The 18,762-nt window shown below is 49.6% G+C and overlaps 1 protein-coding gene across 7 annotated transcripts in view; it reads left to right on the top strand.

The window, feature by feature from the left end:
* Positions 1-18,762, top strand: part of LOC142881563 (R3H domain-containing protein 1-like) — a 41,262-nt gene that overhangs the window by 503 nt on the left and 21,997 nt on the right. For 5 of the 7 annotated variants that reach the window (XR_012925603.1, XM_076015945.1, XM_076015958.1 and 2 more), the window contains exons 2-4: positions 6,642-6,798; positions 10,389-10,545; positions 15,077-15,166. Coding sequence is in view for 6 of the 7 variants with exons in the window: in XM_076015945.1 (XP_075872060.1) it covers positions 10,429-10,545; positions 15,077-15,166 (207 nt within the window). In the remaining variant the exon portion in view is untranslated. Of the gene's footprint in view, positions 1-2,802; positions 2,951-6,641; positions 6,799-10,388; positions 10,546-15,076; positions 15,167-18,762 lie in introns of those variants that run through there. The other 2 variants (XM_076015925.1, XM_076015950.1) reach the window with 2 other exon arrangements.

Below are 18,762 nucleotides of genomic sequence, written 5' to 3'. Positions count from 1 at the left end.
AAACTCGATAAGTTCCAGGCCCCAGCCGCATCCGCCGGTTCTTGCCTCGTAATGTGCAGCAGCGAGCGGTTCCTCCTCGCCCCTGGTGCTGGAAGCGTTAGCCTGGGACGAGCCCCGGAGCTCAGGCTTTATGCTGCTCTACCGTGTGCTTTAAGTTCAAATAATAATAATGATGATAATAATATTAATAATAAAAAAAATAAAAAAAACATTGACAAGCTGAATTTTAATCGCAGACATTTAAAAATAAATAATAATAATAATCAGGTAACGGTGTCAGTTGTTGTCCGGAGTTGAACTGTCCTTGATGACGATTTAATAGAAAAGTGGGGTGGGAGAAAATGTCATGGTGCACGGGGCTCGCTGAGAAACAACAGACTGTGTACAACACTGCCACTACGTTCCACTGTTTTCAATGGAATGGATGGATGGAATGGTGGATGATCGATGCAAATGTGTGTATTATTTCCTGCACGATTAAAATTAAATTGATCGCCAAACCTAAACTGCAAAACAAAGATCTGTCTTACTAACAGCTGTGCACTAGAAATAATAATAATAATAATAATAATAATAATAATAATAATAATGACGATAAATCAGTGTTGATTTCCACTTTTTGTCTTAAAGTCATCAGTACTGGTGATAGGTTTAGAGGCTTTATTGTTGTTTTTTTATTTAGGTGATGTACATGTTGACAGTTTGAAGAGTCATGATGGAAATGAGCAGGACCTGAATTCTATTTACATTGGGGGGAAAACACCCACATATCACACATGGAATAAGTCATTTTTTTGGACAGTTATCTAATAAATAATAATAATAATCATCATCATCATCATCATCATCAGGGAGCCGGTGGCGCTGATTATGGCCTCTCAGAATTGGTTATAGATTGACGAGTGTGTGTGTGTGTGTGTGTGTGTGGGGGGGGGGTCTTACTGATGCTGCGCATTATGATGCCATAACACCCCACCACCACCACAACCCCTCCTCCCATTTTTTTCTCTTTTTATTGAGCTAACAGCTGTGCCTGGTGGGCGGAGAGTAGATAGATGCTGGTTCACTTCCTGAGGCTGTGGTTTTTATTTTTTTTTATGATTATTTTTTATCTGGAGACGATGTGTTCATCTCCGCGGGGCTCCTCGCAGTTGGTACTTAAACGCACCGCGCCGATCGATGCGGCACACCTGTCTTACCCCCACCACCACCACGCACTTTATTGTGTATTAATTGTGGACCCCCCCACCCCCCATATTGAGGTTGAGAGGCCCAGACAGTCCACATTCGTCCCTGCGGTTGAATAATTTAGCGTCTTCCAGGGGTGAAAGGAAGAGAAAAAAAAACCTGAATTCTCCCTCGTTGTGTGTGTGTGTGTGTGTGTGTGTGTGTGTGTGTGTGTGTGTGTGTGTGTGTGTGTGTGAGAGAGAGAGAGAGAGTCGGTGGTCCGGGAGGGTCGTTCAATTATTAATGGTGGCTGCCGCCGCCGCCACCGCCGCTGCCACGACAAATTGTTTGCTCAGACGCTTGCTGACCTTTTGGGGTGGTGGGGGGGATTGTGGAGGAAGCGCGGTGACAAATTCACAGGAGGAGGGACGGATTGAAGCCAAGACCCTGCAAAACTTGCAGATCGGCCATTCAAATGGTAATGACGATGATAATAATCATAAATAATAATCCTAAATAGATCCCGGCCGGCTCACCTGCTGCCTTGCACCACAACAATCTTCTCCTCTGGAATTTTTACCGCCATTGTTACCTCCCCACCACCCCCAGTGCAACCGGCGGTACCGTCGCTGGGAACCAGGCGGCGCCAGGGTCGGGTCAGTCGCCGATGCGGGGGGGGGTTGCAGTGCAGCAGTTGGAGACTCTTGCAGCCAGCACCGTCAGTTCCTGGGCTCAGCTCGGTCCCATTTCCCCAGGACTCAATTATCACCTCCTTCGCCGCCGCCGGCCAGGAGGGGTGGGGGGTGGGGGGTGTTACGGTGGTGGTGGTGGTGGTGGTGGGTGGGGGGCTGGGGGTGAAGATTCCAGAGGAGAGCGTCGATGCGGGGCACCTTTCACACCTTCTTTTCTTGCAGCAGGTGAAACTGAGGGATTCATTATTATTGCTAATATTATTACTATCATCTTCATCATCATCATCATCATCATCATCATCATTAGCGTTTGCCGAAGTGTTGCCTGGTCTTCGCGCTTATATTTTTTCCACCTCTTTTGGTGCCACTTCAGTCCATCCCTCCTCCTGGGTCGGGTTGGGGGGGGGGGGATTAGTGGGACGGCGGCCCGGGCCGGCAGCTCCCCCAGCCCCCCCCCCCCCCCGTCGACTCTCCACCTGGTCCCATACTCCCCTCCCCCCAACCCCTCGCCCCTTCACTTCCTCTTCCTCTTCCTCCTATCCCGTGATGCCCCCCCCCCTCCCTTAGCACTGCCACCTAATGAAGATCCCCATTTAGCTGCTGACTGCCCCCCCCCCCCCCGAAGTCGCTGTGACTGGCTGCCGAGGCTGTGACATCACGCGGGGGGGAGGGAGGTGGGGCAGCTGTTGATTGGCCGCCGTCTAGCAAGGCTGCCGGCTCGACGCCTCGTGGCAGGTAGACTAGCGCTCCTCTCCCCCTCCCCTCCCTGCTCGCTCTCTCCCTCTCTCTCTTTGTGACACCCACTCCTCCCTCCCTCCCTCCCTCCCTCCCTCTCTCTCTCTCTCTCTCTCTCTCCCTCGCTCGCTCACTCACTCGCCCCGTCCCTTTTTACGCTCCCTCCGCGGCGCCTCGCAGCCTCACTCGGTCGAGCGAGCGAGCGGTCGAGCAGTGTGCGAGCGAGCGAGCCCCCCGCCACCACCCCCCCACCCCACCCTCCTCCGCCGGAGCCGGGTGGTTAGCGACGGCCGCGGCGCCATGGAAGCTAAGCGGCGCGGCAGGCCGACGGGGCGGAGGGCAGCGCCGGCCGACAGGTAGGTCCCGCAGCCTGGGGGGGCGGGGGTTGCCGTCTCTTTTTCAACTCCCTGATCAGAATTCATTTATTTTCTCTCTGTATGATTTTTTATTCATTGTGCTGCTTTCCAAGCCTTTCAAAAAAAACAACGTCTTCCTCTGCTTCTTCTTCTTCTTCTTCTTCTTCTGTGGTGTTTGTCTGAACGGCCAGAAAGCGAGCGTGCGGTCTTTAAAAAAAAAAAAAAAAAAAAAAAAAATCTTCCTACCTTCGACCACCCGCCCCCCCCTTATGGCCGGGTTGCCAGGTCCTACTTTTCAGTCGCGGGAGAAGGAGAGGAGGTAGTGGTGTTGGTGGGAGGTGGAGGGGTAATTAACTAAGATCAGCCAATAAGAGGCTTCACTCTGCTTTTGTTCTCCGGCCAGGCTCATCCTCTCATCGCTGCCCCCCCCCCCCACCACCACCACCACCACCACCACCACTCGCTGTTTGTTTTGCAGGTGTTGCCTACAAATGGACTTTTAATGACTCTCGGCTGAGAGACTTGCTGTTGGATGAGGGGGCAAAGAAAAAAAAAAAAGTCTTGCATGTTTGTCTTTCTTTTCCTTGGTAAATTGTTTGGCCTAATTGTCCCAGCCTGGTATTCCCTGGAAGGAAGCGGCTCCTGTGGGAAGGCTAATGGATTTTTACCTACACGCTCAGGCTGTGGATTTCATTTATTAACGCCGCCCGGTGCCGCCTCACGCGACCCGGAGGCAGAGCGCGTGGGAGCAATTAAGAGCCGCAGTTGTTTTTTTTGTCTGTTTGTGTGTATTTTGTTTTTGGTTTGTTTTTTGCTGATTCAGCCAAAGCTTGCTTTCATTCTTTTTCGAAAATCCAGTGAAAACTCATGAAAAAAAAAAACATACGGTTCCTAGAAGCTTTTGCCACTAATCGCTTTTCCCAGTCCCAATTACAACCCCCTCCCCTTACTACCCCCACCCCACCAGCACGTCCCCCCCCCCCCCAGTGCACCGCAATTAGCTGCAAAACGGCTTCAAAAACCCAGAGATTAGCCGAGTTTTTCCCCCACTGCAAAAAAAGAGAACAAAATCAATTTCGCTGCTGCCGCGCTGAGAGAAGTGCGTCGCTATTAGCGAGCTAATGAAGTGTTTGTTTGGTGACGACTTTATTAAGAGGGCTGCCGCTCCTGTTTCTGTTCCTCGAGCTACTGCGCGCGCACACACACACACACACACACACAAAATTGTATTTTTGTAATTCATTAGCGAGCATTTGTTCGCTGTTGTTTCCTTGCTGGATTTCTTTTCTTTCTTGTCATCGTTATTGTTGAATTTTTTGAGATTTTCTTTCTGCTGGATCTCGCGCACACATGTGCACACGCACGCACGCACACACACACAGACACACAAAATCCTGCGAAAGGTGATGACTTGTTCTTTTCCGCCCCCCGCGCTCGTTCCCTCGCCTCGCCTCCTCGCTCTTGGTGGAGAGGGAGAGAGAGGGCGAGCGAGCGAGAGATAGAGAGGGGGGTGCAGAGGGTGGAGGGGGGGGGGGTCTGGAGGGTCCTTTCGCCTCCGGTGGAGCCGGTTTTAGCTCCGACGAGAGCCCTGAGCGGCACAGGAGAGGAGCGGAAGGCGGCCGAGTGGAGGTGTGGGAGGGAAAGGTCAGCCTTTCACAGTGTGTGTGTGTGTGTGTGTGTGTGTGTGTGTGTGTGTGGGGAGTAGGAGTGTGCGTGTGTGTGTGTTGAAGAAAATCACTACACCGCTGGAATGCGGGCGCTCGCCTCTCTAAAACGCTCTCCACGGCGATTGAAATTGGAGAAGAGAAAAAAGAGAGGAAAGAAATTTCCTCATTAGCCGCAGCCATTGAGCGTAATTGTCCGCCGTCAGCTGACAGGCGGCCCCCTACTGACCCCTGCTGGACGCTTTTGTGTGACAATTTCATTTTTTTTTTCGCAGCGGGAGCGCTAATTGTTTTTTAAGAAAAGACTGTTTCAAATGATTTTTCTTCGGTGACGCACCAGCAGGGCGGGACGGCGGGAGCGAGAGGGGGGGGGGGTGGGGTGGGGGGGTGGGGGGGGGGTTCAAGTAAGTAAGTAAGGAAGACGTTAGCAAATCAAATCCCAGCCGGACGGCGTTATTGGATCTGGTGTTTCCTCAAGTCTGCGAGTCTCTCTTTATTTTTCCAGCTATTGTCTTTAGCGCTTCCTCCTGCCTGCCGTTTGCGTGCATACACAGACACACAGGCGCACGCGCACTCAGTCTGCAGTCGTACACCCTGCTGAGCGGGTGAAATAAAAATAATAATGATAAAAACACACGTAGCGCCGACGGCCGCGAGCTGCAAAAGTTAGAAGGAGAAGAAAAAATGAACAGAAATTAAGGGAGATGAATTTGAGGCGGGCGAGCGAGAGGAGAGAGACTCCTCGCATGACATCACCGTCCAGTGCGCACACACACACACACACACACACACACACACACACACAGTTTGCGCTGGAGGCGGAGGTGCAAATTTCACCCACAACTTTGTGGAAACGTCAACCGGATGAATTTCTGGGAAAAAAAAATTCTTGTTTTTTTTCCTTTTCGCTTTCTTTCACTTCTCTCTGCTGGCATCATGACGGCGTCGGCAGCAGCAGCCAGCCAGCCAGCCGGGCCCTTGGCACTGCTGGGTGCCAGAGTCGGCATGGCAACTCGCCCGCTCACTGAGATGGAGATTAGGGCAGAGAGAGGGAGGGATGGAGGGATGGGAGGGATGGGAGGATGAGGGGGCGGGGGGGGATGTCGGTGAGGCTGGAAGGAAAAAAGGCTGAAATTGACCACAAAACACGCAAAGCGCTCGTCAAAATTACGCACACTTTTGGCATCCGGAACCTTCCTCACAAAGGCAACTCATGACCCCACACACACACACACACCAAAAGTCTGCCGGTGAAACAAGACTTCACAGAATAGTGCAATACGTCACCGTGCGTGAGTGAGTGTGCGTTTTTTGGCTCACGCTACATAATTTAGCATCTCTAAAAAATTCAGTTAGCGCACCGACGCGTTAGCGGGGCTAACAACCTCTTTTGTGTTTTTTTTTTAGCCCCCCCACCCCACCCCACCCCACCCACACACGTCGGCATCGGGGACGTTTGCAGCGCAGCCCCACCGACCGCCTCCTCCTGCAGCCCGACTGTGGCGTTTGATTTTTATTTTTTTATTTTTTTTACTGTTTTTGCCAAACTTTTTTCACGTCTCTCATTTTTCTCGACATTTTGCAGCTCAGCGCATTTTTTCCCAGCCCTTTTCAGCCCCCTCTGAATTCCAAAACACTTGATTTTGTATTTTTTTCTTCTTTTTTTGGCCGTTGTTGTATCTTTTTGTGCAGAGGTTGGCAGCGGGGCTCTCTCTCTCTTTCTCTCTCTCTCTCTTTTTCTCTCTCTCTCTCTCTCCTCTTGCCCCGGCTGTACCTCCCCTCTCCAGGCTCATCTATAATTCATGGAGCGTCGGCACGCAAAAAAAGCCCACAAATACACCACCGGACAATCGTTCACTTTTTTTTTCTTTTTCTTTTTTCCCTCCCCCCACCCACCCTCCTGCCACCCCATCACCCTCTAACCCTCACAATCCCAACAGAGTTGCTGTCAGTCCCGAGCGCTAGCTAACATCCTCTCTCTCTCTCTCTCTCTCTCTCTCTCTCTCTCTCTCTCGCTCGCCCCGCAGGTCAGCAGGGGTCATGAGGGCGCCGCTCCCCGTCCAGCGCAGCTGCTGAGGCCGACATGGGCCCAGACGCCCCGAGCGGCACCGGCAGGCTCCGCCCCCTCCACCTCACTGGCCACGCCCTCCTCCACCTCCACCACCAGTGCCGGCTACGCATCAAGTACGTCGCTACTGTTGCTTCTCTTTCTTTCTTTTCTTCTCTTTTTTCACAGTCAACCAGGGGTTTCTGGGTCAGATCAAATCTTTTATTGAAAGGTGTTTTGTTTTTTTTTGGAAACCAGCTGGGGTCAGTTAGCAGCTACTGCTGCCCAGGAAGGTGGGTAGAAAACATGTGATTTCATTGAAAAGGAACAAAGGCATTAAAACAAAGTGTGTCTTTGAAGCCCCGCGGTGTTTCTCTCTTTATTGAAATTACTCTTGAAACACTGAAAGAATTTTTTTTTATGGCTGCTCATTTCACTCTGGACTGGACGTTGCCAGGTGTTCAAATATCATTTAAAAAAAAAAAAAACCTCGGTTAAATATCGCAAATTTCGATTCAACTCAGTTACTTCAGCCACAGCGGCGACTCTGCTGCCAAGAGACCAGAGTCAACACTCCCTGATGCAGCGCTGCTCTTTTAAAGGGAGCGGCTGCTCGGAGGAGGAGGAGAAGGAGGAGGAGGAGGAGGAGGAGGAGGAGGAGGAGGTTGATCCGTTCCCTGAACGCAACACGGAGCCTCTAATGGGACTCAACACTATTTACGCAGAGCCGAAACGTCGGGGCACTGTGAGGCGGAGGGGTCGAGCAGATTTCTCAACGCATCGACGGTCCGACGCCAAATTGAGCTCAAAACGCGTTTCGTCATTCGTCATCTCAGGAGGAGGAGAAGGACTGAATCCATCCATCCATCCGTCCATCACATTACCCCCCCCGACCCCACTCCCTCTTGAAAACATCCATCCGCCACTCCAGAGGCGTCACTCACGGAAAATGTCACCCCTCCCCCCCACTCCCTCTTCCGGAAGGTAAATATCCAGAAAGCTGCTCCTCCTCCTCTGCAGTATCGAGCCAGAAGTTGGCGTCGCTTTTTCCGTCCTAACCTCGATGAAGACTCCTGCCAGGTAGGAGGCAATTTGCCCGGGCAACTAGAAGGAAGAGACCCCCCACCCCCGCTCATTGGTGGAAGACCCGCGTGCACGTGAACGTGCGCAAGTGCCCCCGCCCGCCCCGACCCCACACCCGCTGATGTGCAAAGAGCTAAATTTTGACAAGCTTGTCTCTAATTAACCCATTAATCAGCGGCGCTCGTGTAACAGATGTCGACCCCCGGATTCCCCCCCCCCCCCCACACACACACACCCCCAAGCCCCCCACGCACCCCCAACCCCCAACCCCCCCCCATGTGTTTCAGCGGCTCCGCTCCCTCGGCTGCACATAATTAGGGGGAGTCACGTACCAGCGGGATGAAGTCGCTCCACCTCATCCCGACAAAGAGGAGGTCACAGAGCGGCACAAATGTTGTTTTTTTCCATCATGCTTAAAAATAAAAAGGCAAGCGTGTAAAAAATGTCAAATCAACGCTCTCGGGACGGCGTTCCTGTTTAAAAAGCGGCAGCTCGGAATGTTGGCAGCAGCAGATTTTGGACATTTCCGATTATTCCTCAAGTTGATATTCCCGAACCTAAAGTCGACACACACGCACACGCACACACACACGCACACGCACACGCACACGCACATATATATGAAATGGGAAAAACACACACACAAACGCGCACACGGTAGCGTTGTTAGCATTGTTAGCATGGTGTTTGATTCTAAGGCGTGTGGGTGTGTGGGTTTGCGTAAAGCCAAATTTGGGGCTGGATGAGGCGCTGCTGTGGTTTTGATGGGATGCAGCCGACGAGCATCGCTCCTCCCCTCTGCCTCCAGGGGGAGCCCGACCAATTAAAAAAGCTATTTCCTGTATTTTGTGAACTAATATCTCTCTCAGGGCTTTTAATATTGAGGTGTTGAGGGTCGTCATTAAAACACGCTCGCTGAATGTTGCTCTTTTTCCCTTTTGCGTGCAGCTTTTCTACTTCACGTTTGCGTGACTTCAAGGTGTTTGTTTTTTTTCTCACTCCACACCCAAATTAATTCCACCCCGTCAGAAAGTCAAGCAGCCGAGTTGAAATTAGAAACGCATGACGAAGTTTTATCAAGAGTTTTATCAGCGCTGGATGAAGTTTCCTTCCACCGCAACTGATTGATTCTCTCAGAATCCGAACGGCGTCTGATGTCGTTTGAAACCGTCTGGTGTCACATGACCCAGAACCCCCCACCACCCGCTCCCCCAACCCCCTGCTGTGATTCGTCCAGCCTTGTCATCTGTCGGCCGACAGCTGCGGAGCTGCGAGGCGATGCTGCAGACAGACGTCAGTGACTGATGCCCACCCCCCCCTCAAACCACCACCAACCCCCCACCGCCCCCACTACTTCCCCACCCTCTTACTGCTGCCTCCACCCACCTCAGCTCAAAAACACAAATAAAGAAGTTTAAACGGCCACCATTTTGGCTCCGTCGCACTTCATCAGGCTCCTCACGTCTCCGGACTCACTTCAAACCAAAGTCACAATAAAGTGATACCACTATGTGTATATACACACACACACACACACCCACACACACACACACACACACACATATATATATATATATATATATATATATATGTATACATATATATATATATATATATATATATATGTATGTACATATATATATATATATATATATATATATATATATATATATATATATATATATATATATATATATATATATGTATGTACATATATATATATATATATATGTATATATATATATATATATGTATGTACATATATATATATATATATATGTATATATATATATATATATGTATGTACATATATATATATATATATATGTACATATATATATATATATATATATATATATATATATATATATATATATATATATATATATATATATATATGTATGTACATATATATATATATATATATGTACATATATATATATATATATGTACATATATATATATATATATATGTATATATATATATATATATATATATATATATGTATATATATACATATATATATATTTTCCCCCTCCCTCTCTCTCGTTTCCCTTCCTCCTCTTCCCCCCCTTTAATGAGAGGTGGCAAAAGGGAAAAACAAACTTGAGGCAGAGTAAACAGTCATTACCGGGGAGCAAATAATGACACGGAGCGCGAGGAGGATGAGACGCAGGTGCTGTTTCAAAGAGTTTTAATGATGCAGGTTTTGTTTTTCCTCCCTCATAAATAGATTTTGTTTTTTTATGTATTCACATATATTGAAATATATAGGTGTGTGTGTGTGTGTGTGTGTGTGTGTGTGTGTGTGTGTGTGTGTGTGTGTGTGTGTGTGTGTGTGTGTGTGTGTGTGTGTGGACATGAATGGCGCAGCACGCCGGTATGAAAACAACACCTCCGGTCACTCACACTCTGCCTTCTAGACGGGGATAATGAGGACAAACTGGCCCCTTCACACACAAACACACACACAGACACACACACACACGCCTCTAAAAATCTGCCAGTCCTAAAGACGAAAGGCTTCCTCGCACCTCAACACGTCCTTGGCCGGGTTTAAACTCAAATTGAAAGTTTGTTTCTCTTCTCCTCCTCCTCCTCCTCCTGCTCCTCCTCCTCCTGCTCCTCCTCCTCTTCGGGCAGGTTGTCTGTATCCGCCAGCAGCTCCCAGTGAGACTCTGCCATGAGAATGTCCGACACGGCCGACACGGAAGCCACGAAGGTCGATGGAGGTGGCGAGCGGACCAAGTCGCCGAGCGCCAGAGACGAGCCCGTCAACAGCAAGAGGGACAGTGCACAGGTAAAGGACACTTGTGATTGGTCTCGTTCGGGGTGTCAAACTCTGGCCCGCAGGTGAGATGCTAGGTAGGTAGTTTAGAACATGTGTGTCAAACTCTGGCCCGTGGGCCAAATGTGGCCTGCAGTGTCATTGTATTTGTCAATAAAGAATCACTACTGGAGCCGCTGGCCGGCCGCTAGTATACAACACAACTTCCGCTAATACTACAAATCCCAGAATGCTCTGCTCGATCAGGCCAGGACGATCATTGAAGGATATTATTATTACTTCATTGGTTTATTGTTATTTTGTTTTTATATTTTTTATTCTTCATTGGAAATTGGATTTTGCTCGTGTTGCAATATGAAGTTGTGTATTGTACAGCGTTGAGCTTCGCTGTGTGTTGAAGCAAAACCCGTTTGGGCTCTGGAGGAAGATTTTTACAACGCGATGAAACAAACACCAGCAAGGCGTTTTTTTTTCATTATTATTCAAACCCCCCCCCCCCCGACGAGGGAGAAAAAGAAAAAAGAAAAAGTCCGTCTCGTCAGCAGCCGAGAACTCTTGCCGCTGTCACTTTCTCTCCCGATCGGCCTCGCTCGGCTGTCAACGTCAAAAAACCCCTCCAGCTAGTGAGCGCCTCCCCCAAACACCACACCCCCCCGGGGGGGTGTTTGGGGGAGGAGGGGTGTGAGGGCGGGGGACGGTGCTGCCGCTGTCACCCGCGGCGCCCGAGACGGCGCCCCCTGCCAGGCCAAATTGTCCCTGAAATGTATAATCTGGCCCCCCGATCCCTTAAAATAATAGAAGGGGGGGGGGGTCTCGCTCGGGCCTCTTCCCGACTCCCCATCTGCCACTTAGAGAGATTCCATGGGGGGGAGGGGGGCGGAAGGAGGGATGGTTAATGGATGTGGAAAATGAGCGAATCCACCCTCGAATCCCTGGGGGGGGGCCATGGAGGGAGATCATTTCAGACAAACTGCTAATTAATTAGGTCTCCGTGTCACCGCCGTAAATTTGCTCTGGGACCAGCGGAGGGAGGAAGAGGAAGAGGAAGAGGAGGGAAAAAAAAGAAATTCAGCGGGATTGTTAGATGTGAAAGTGGACGAGACAGAGGAATGGAACAGCGAGGGAGGAAACGGAGCGAACGAATGAACGAACGGCTTCCAGGAGTTTGGGTGGAGGAGGGAGAAGTGGTGGGAGGATGATTTGATCTGGTTTGGCCGCGGCCCCAGAAGTGGGATTCAGGCCAATCGGGAGGCGATCGTAGTCGAGGTGGGGGGTGGGGGGAGGGGTAATCTGGAGATCAGGACCCGGCTTATCTGGTCCACTTCCTGTGTCTCCGTCGGCTCAGGGAGCAGGAGTCATGGCAGTGGGAGGTGAGTGGGGAGGAAATGAATGATTCACTTGGTTTGACTCAGTGATAGGTAGGTAGATGGATGGGTAGATGGATAGATAGATAGATGGATGGATGGATGGATGGGTAGATGGATGGGTAGATGGATAGATAGATAGATGGATGGATGGATGGGTAGACAGGTGCTTTACTGACCTCCAGGAGAAATGTGCATTTACAGCAGCTTGAGGAGGGAATTGTGCCTGCAATGTTCAAAACTGAAGTATGAAAAGAGATAAAAGTCCGGCTTAAAGTTAAAAATAGAAATTGGAGGAATGATTGCCTCAGTGTGTCAGTGGAGCAGGACCGTCAGTGGGTCTCAATTGTGTTGAAAATGAAACACCGCATCAGGCTTGCGTGTTTTGTGCGATAGCTATTTCAATATATTCATAGACAAACTCCTTCTTTCAGCGTCAGGAACCTCGACTCTCAGAACTGACGCTGAAACGAGTGAAGATCGCCCCCATTACCTCCGCTCGAGGCCAACAGGGGGCAGTGGAGTATCCACCTCCCCCACCAGTCCCCCGCGGAGAAAACCAAACGTCTGTTTCCTTTACAGAAAAATTGAGAGCGTTGTGTTTCCCTGCAGTTGAACCCACGGTAGTGAGAGCTCCTCTCATCAGCTGCTCTGTGAAGGCAAGGCTGCCCGAGTCTCACCTTAAAATGACTTCTCTCTCCCTCTCACACACACACACACACACACACACACACACACACACATGCATGCATATCTCTACATCCACCTGCTGTTTCTCACCTCCACCCTTACAATGAAACTCGGCCAGGCGTAATTACCCCCCCCCCACTCCAGCCCACCACCCGTCTCCTGACAGCCCGAGAACTGCTGACGGCACTTGGAACCCCCCCTCCACTCCGCCCTCCTGGTTGCTAGAGGTTGAGTTAATTCTGGGCGGCGGCTAAAAGGCTGTCGGGGGGGGCGAAGGGCGCCGATAAGGAAGTGGGAGGGAGGGAGGGAGGTGCATTGTGGGTAAGGAGAGAGAGGTGTCAGGAGGAGGGGGGGGGCAGTTGGGGGGGTGACTTTGCCGTCCGCCATCTGTGGCGGGACAGGTGGCCGCTCGGCCGGCCCGCTTCTGCTGACTCCAGCCCCCCCCACCCACCTTTTGCCCCTCTCGCTACCCCCCTCCCTGGACACCCCCCCTCCCCTCCCCTCCCTCTCTTCCCCCTCACCCCCCCATTCCTCTATCTCCTCCTGGCGTTGTTCGCCCCCCCTGCTCAATTAGGCGGTGGTGTAGAAGTGTGCTGGCGGTCCCAGCTCACCCCCCCGCCCCCACCCCTCTGCAGGCGCCTCCCCCATCCATCCATCCACCCACCCACACACACGCCTCTGATATAGAGGGGAGGGGGGAGAACAGCGGTCCCTTTCAATTTCTGTTTTTTAATAGGTGTCATTCAGCCCTGGAGCTGATGGAGGGGTGGGAGGGGGTGGGGGGGCAGGTTTGTCCTTTAGATTCTTTAGAGGACAGGTGTGTGTGTGGCTGTGTGTCTGTGTGTGTGTGTGTGTCTGTGTGTGTGCGCTGGCAGCAGGAATCAGAGGACTGGGCTCCGTTACAACCTGCTGGACTAAAATGGCTCCTGCCAGGTCGCCCCCCCCCCCAAAAAAAAAATCAAACTACTGCAAAACCTTCTGTTTACACACACACACACACACACTGCAAAAATGATTTTTTTAAAACAGCTAACGGGCTGCAGCAGCTAGCTTTTGTTTTCTGCTGTGTGCGCGCGCTCACACTCTGTGTTAACAGCAACCCAAGGTTGTTGTTTTTTTCCAAATTGGAATCATCCAATCTTTTTTTGTTGTTTTTTTTTTTTTTTTCACATATCAATGCTTCTTAAAAAAATGTTTTGTTCCGTATCTGTTCTTTTTTTTTTTCCAGTTTGGGACTTAAACGCAACAAAGAACTCCAGTGTGTTGTAGTTTTACTTTTCTTTCTTTTTGCTCTCTTGCTATGAATTGTTTAACATTTGACTTTTTTCCGCAGCGCTGCTAGCGCACGCAAGCACAAAGAAAATAAAAATAAATGTAGGCCAGTCATATTTAATTCTCTCTCTCTCTCTCTCTCTCTCTCTCTCTCTCTCTCTCTCTCTCTCTCTCTCTCTCTCTCTCTCTGAGAGCCACTGGTCATCTGGTTTATTTTATTTATTTATTTATAGAAACATATATATATATCTATTTATTTATTTTTACTCTCCTCCTCTGCACCTCTCCCTACGTACGGACAGCCGGCCAAGCACTCCAAGGTAACGCTAAGGCTAACACTAGCCATATGCATGCAGTGCATGCTGGGAGCCGCCTGCCATGATGCACTTGGAATTGTGCTATTTGGAATTTTTTTTATTTTATTTTATTTTTTTTTGCTTCCCATCAAAGCCGCTGTCAGCGTGTTGCATGACCTGGTTGTTTGTGTCAGAAATATAAATAATATGAAATAAAATAGAATAAGGGACGTGAATGCTGTGCCTGCTGCATTGCTCTTCGTGTTCTTCATGAGGAAAAGTTGACATTTTTTTCTTACAGTCGTGTCGCTCAAAATGCAAATACGCTACGCGCAGGGGTGTCAAACTCAAATAATACTGTTACAATAAAAAAGTTCATATCACACGCATGCAAAATATAATTTCAAATAAAAAAACTCATCAAAATAAATAAAATGTCAATAAAAATCGTACACCCCCTTTTTTATCTGTAGCCTTCTGATTTAGATGTCCACAGTTGTAGTAATAATAATAATAATAATGATAATAATAATAATAATGATAATAATAATAATAATAATAATAATAATAATAATAATAATAATATCCTCTGATGAATGTCCTGTGCTTGATTGATGCGCCAAAATAACCAGTCGAGCATTATGGGATTAGTAGTATCAGATGTTACGTGCGCTGTGTATCACACCTCACGGGGCCAATCACTGTATTTGGCCAGAGTTTGACACCTGTGCGCTCACAGATTGATGCTGCTATGCCAGCCGGGACCGACTGACCCCCGCCGACCCCCTCGGCTGCCTCTTGGTGTTTTTTTGTTGTTGTTGTTGTTTTTCCCCTGACGCTCGAGCATTGGTTTTTAACTGCCCCTCCCCCTCCTCCCCCTCTCCCCTCCATCCTCCTCCTCCTGCTATCCCCATCCCTCAGTCCAACACCAGGCTAAAGCTGGTGCGGAGCCTGGCCGTGTGCGAGGAGTCCTTCCCCTCCCCCGCCCCCCAGCCTCCAGCAGCTCCGCAGGTAATAGTGACACCCCCCCCCCTCCAAATTTACGGTAAACGCGTCCGCGGTGCCGCGTGGGAAGCGCAGCGCTCCGTACCTTCTCACACCAAGCGCGTTTCCCAGCGGGGCGTCTAGCGGGGCGTCTAGCGCGGCAGCTCCGTCGGTTCATGCGAGGATTGCAAGCTCGCGCAACAACCCGGCATGGTTACACATGTATTTAAAGAAAACAGCAGTGTAACAAAACTCTTTTGCCCGTCCCGACAGTTTGTCAAGAGCCGCTGGTCTCATACAAAATGCAGGTATTTAAAGTAAAGCTGCATTTTGTTCATCATAGTTTCAGATTTAAGGTGAATTCTGCTCCATTGTTTATTGACAGCTGAACTGAAGGGTATTGAAGCCGATACGTCACGGTGACGTTTCACAGTAAAATACGGCACATAGTCCAGCACATTGTGCCTCATGGTGAAAATCCACCAGGTCCGCTGCGTTTTCCAATCACTGACTTCCTGCCTGAACGATTCTACCTGCTGCGATTGACGCAGTGGTGACACATGAAGCGTGAAAAAAACGGCGGCGTATTTTACCCGAGCGGTGCGGTTTCACGCTTCTGAGACGCTTCTGAAACGCACCCGCGCCACGCCCGCTGTGAGCTTACACTCTGACTCTAATGGCAAATTGAGCTATTTTAGCATGCTAGCCAACACTAGCAGCAACGCTAGAGGCAACGACTCTCTTCAGAAACATTTTTTTGACGTTTAATAGATTAAATATGCGTTTTTTTCTAAATCACATTTCTAAAATTGACTGCTGCTGTTTGATCGGGTGCCATTCCAAATTGTTTGATACTCACTTCCAATTTCAATCCAAAAATTGCCTGCAATTCTTGGCACAAAAATCCGAAGCCACCTTGGACTTCGACCTGGTATTCCCACTGGTGGAAAATGTGTGGGGCCACTTTGTTGCCGTGCGGCTAATTGTGTTTGACTGCCGCATAGGCAACGGCTGGCTAGCATTACGGAGGCACTGTTAAAATGAGTTGCACTGAACGGCGTTGGAAAAAAAATCTTTTTTTTTGTTGACATGTAACAAATTAAATTTGCCTTTTTTATTACGCTTCTAAAATTTGCTGCTGCTGTTTTATTGGGCTGGGTACCATTCCAATTCCAGAATGCTGCTTTTTTTTTTTTATTGAAAAGATTTTATGAAACTCATTTGAACAGCAGCAAAAGTACTGCAATCACAGCACAAAACTTTTACGGGTGATTCAAATCCGGAATTTTTCCAAAACAAGATTGTTGTGTTCCCTTTATTTTGCACAAATGTTTCGTTGTTTTAGTTTTGATCTAACTTAATAAAGCTTAGATCTAACTTAATAAAGCTTAGATCTAACTTTATTAACAGCTTTATTAAGTTAGGTCAGAAGTTAGAATTCTATGGTGTGTCGCTAATTTTCACTCTCATGTTAACAAAAGTTTGCGAGTCTCTTTAGTTTCAAGCCTGCGAAAGCCAATCAGGAGCCACTGTAGAGCCGTCACTTATACATCATTGACAGATGATTTTAATTTTCTGATATTCAATACGATTGGAGCTACAAACGTGTCGAACTTCGGTACCCAGCTCAACTGCTTTCAAACAGCTAGCCCGGGCATGTGCAAACCGCGGCCCGGGGGCCATGTGTGCGGCCCATTAAGCTTCTTAAACCGGCCCGTCAAACTTGAAGAGATTCTATTGATAGCAAGTCAATAAAAAGTCGCTGTATTTCATCCATTTTCTCAGTGTTTTAAGACTCTTTCAATAGAGAGCTAAACACCATGGGGCTTCAAAGGCACTGCTTTTGTTGTAACTTTGCTTTGGTTCATTATCAGTTGACATTAAACCACGTTTTCCACAATAAATCCCATGATATATATTTTCCTCCTATGAGTTGGGTCACCAAAACCCTCCAGCCATCCATCTGCTGCTGCTGCTGCTGGACCGACCCGACTGAGTTGCTGAGCACTTGATCAGCATCCTCCTTCGTTTGACAGCTGATGATTAAACGCTGAACCCTAGCGCCACCCCCCCCCCCCCCCACACACACACACACACACACACACACACACACACACACCGGGAAACGTAAAATCATCAAAAAGGAAAAAGTGCAGCGAACTCGACAATTTCATTCATTCATTTTTTTATAGAATTTTTTTTGCACCTCGACCAACTCCCCCCCCCCCCCCATTACATGCCACTGTGCATAGCTGCTGGCGGGCACACACACACACACACACACACACACAGACAGGTGTGGCAGCTGTTCCGGGGCGGGTTTCAGCCAGTCAGCAGCGAGCGCGGCAAATGATGATGGTGGTGGGGAGGGGTAAGAAAGAGGGGGGGTGGGGTCTTATTCCCACAGCAGTCTCGCATCGTCTGCACTCGTGCGCCGCCGCCGCGTATTACCGCCATCAATCACTGTCGGGGAAATTACAAATTTTCCCACACGTCAGCTACCCACCCCCCGCCCCCAATCCCTCCCCCTTCCCCTTCCCCCCCTCCCTAATTGAATACTCCTGATATTTCCCTCGCCACCGCCGCACAATAACGGCGCACGGAGCGCAGATTCCCGAGGCAATAACAGACGAAGGAGGCAATTATTAGCACAAGGGAGCGAGCGAGCGAGAGACAGAGCAAGAGAGAGAGCGCGAGAGGCTCATTGTACTGGCCTCCGCTACTGGCGTGCTAACGCTAACAAAGGGGCCGCGTGGTTCCGAGCAAAGAAAAAAAGGTGGGGGGGGGGAGTCTGACAGAAAAGAAAATCAATCCACCCCCTTCAGCCGCCGTCACTTCCCGCCTCTTGTCTTTTTTGATCGTTTTATTGTTTGTTTTTTATGCCCTCCACCCCCCCACCCTCCCCACCCTCCCCACCCTCCGCATCTCAGGAGTGACGGCGCCACCGTCAGGCATTCACAGGGCCGTCAGCGGCCCTTCACAAGGAGGCGAATGGGCATCGGAGAACAAAACCAGGCGGCTCGCACTGAAAGAAATGAATTAGGGAAAAAAAACAACAAACAGCTGCACGAGCTTCCTGTCGGGGGGGGGGGGGTGCAAGGTGGAAGGAGGGGGTGAGGTGGAAGGAGGGAGGGGGGACGACAACAATCAAAAAAGATATGAAAGAAAAGAAAAAGTCTCCCTCCCGCTTTGATGAGCGCTCACACGCGCACGCCCTGCTGTCACTTGCACACAATCCCACCATCCTTTCCTTCACCCCCCACCCCCCCTCCCCCTCCCTCTCCCTCCTCCTCTTCTGGCAATTAGTCAGTAGTCACGTTTCCCCGCGTTACAACGTCGTCGTGTTTTTACGTTGCGCGAGTCCGACGCCGGGGTGAGGGGGGGGGTGGGGGGGGTTGGGGGGTGCTGGGGGTGAAAAAGGAGAGAACTTCTCCTCTCATTATCTCACCTCGCAGCTGCTCGGGCGATCAAGCCCCCCCGCCAGCACGACCTTTTTTGGTTATGAGCCGCTCTCTCTCCTGCCAGCAGGTCACCCCCGTTTCTCTCGCTCCTTCATTCATTTCCATCCCTCCATCCCTCCCTCCCTCCTTCCATGCCACACACACACACTCGCTCTCTCTCTC

This window comes from Nelusetta ayraudi, unplaced genomic scaffold (genome assembly GCF_046127955.1).
Source record: "Nelusetta ayraudi isolate G7.1 ecotype Tasmania unplaced genomic scaffold, CSIRO-AGI_Nayr_v1 ptg000006l, whole genome shotgun sequence".
Taxonomy (NCBI): Eukaryota; Metazoa; Chordata; class Actinopteri; order Tetraodontiformes; family Monacanthidae; genus Nelusetta; species Nelusetta ayraudi.
The sequence above is the reverse complement of the archived record's forward strand: the minus strand, read 5'-3'. Positions and strand labels throughout refer to the sequence as shown.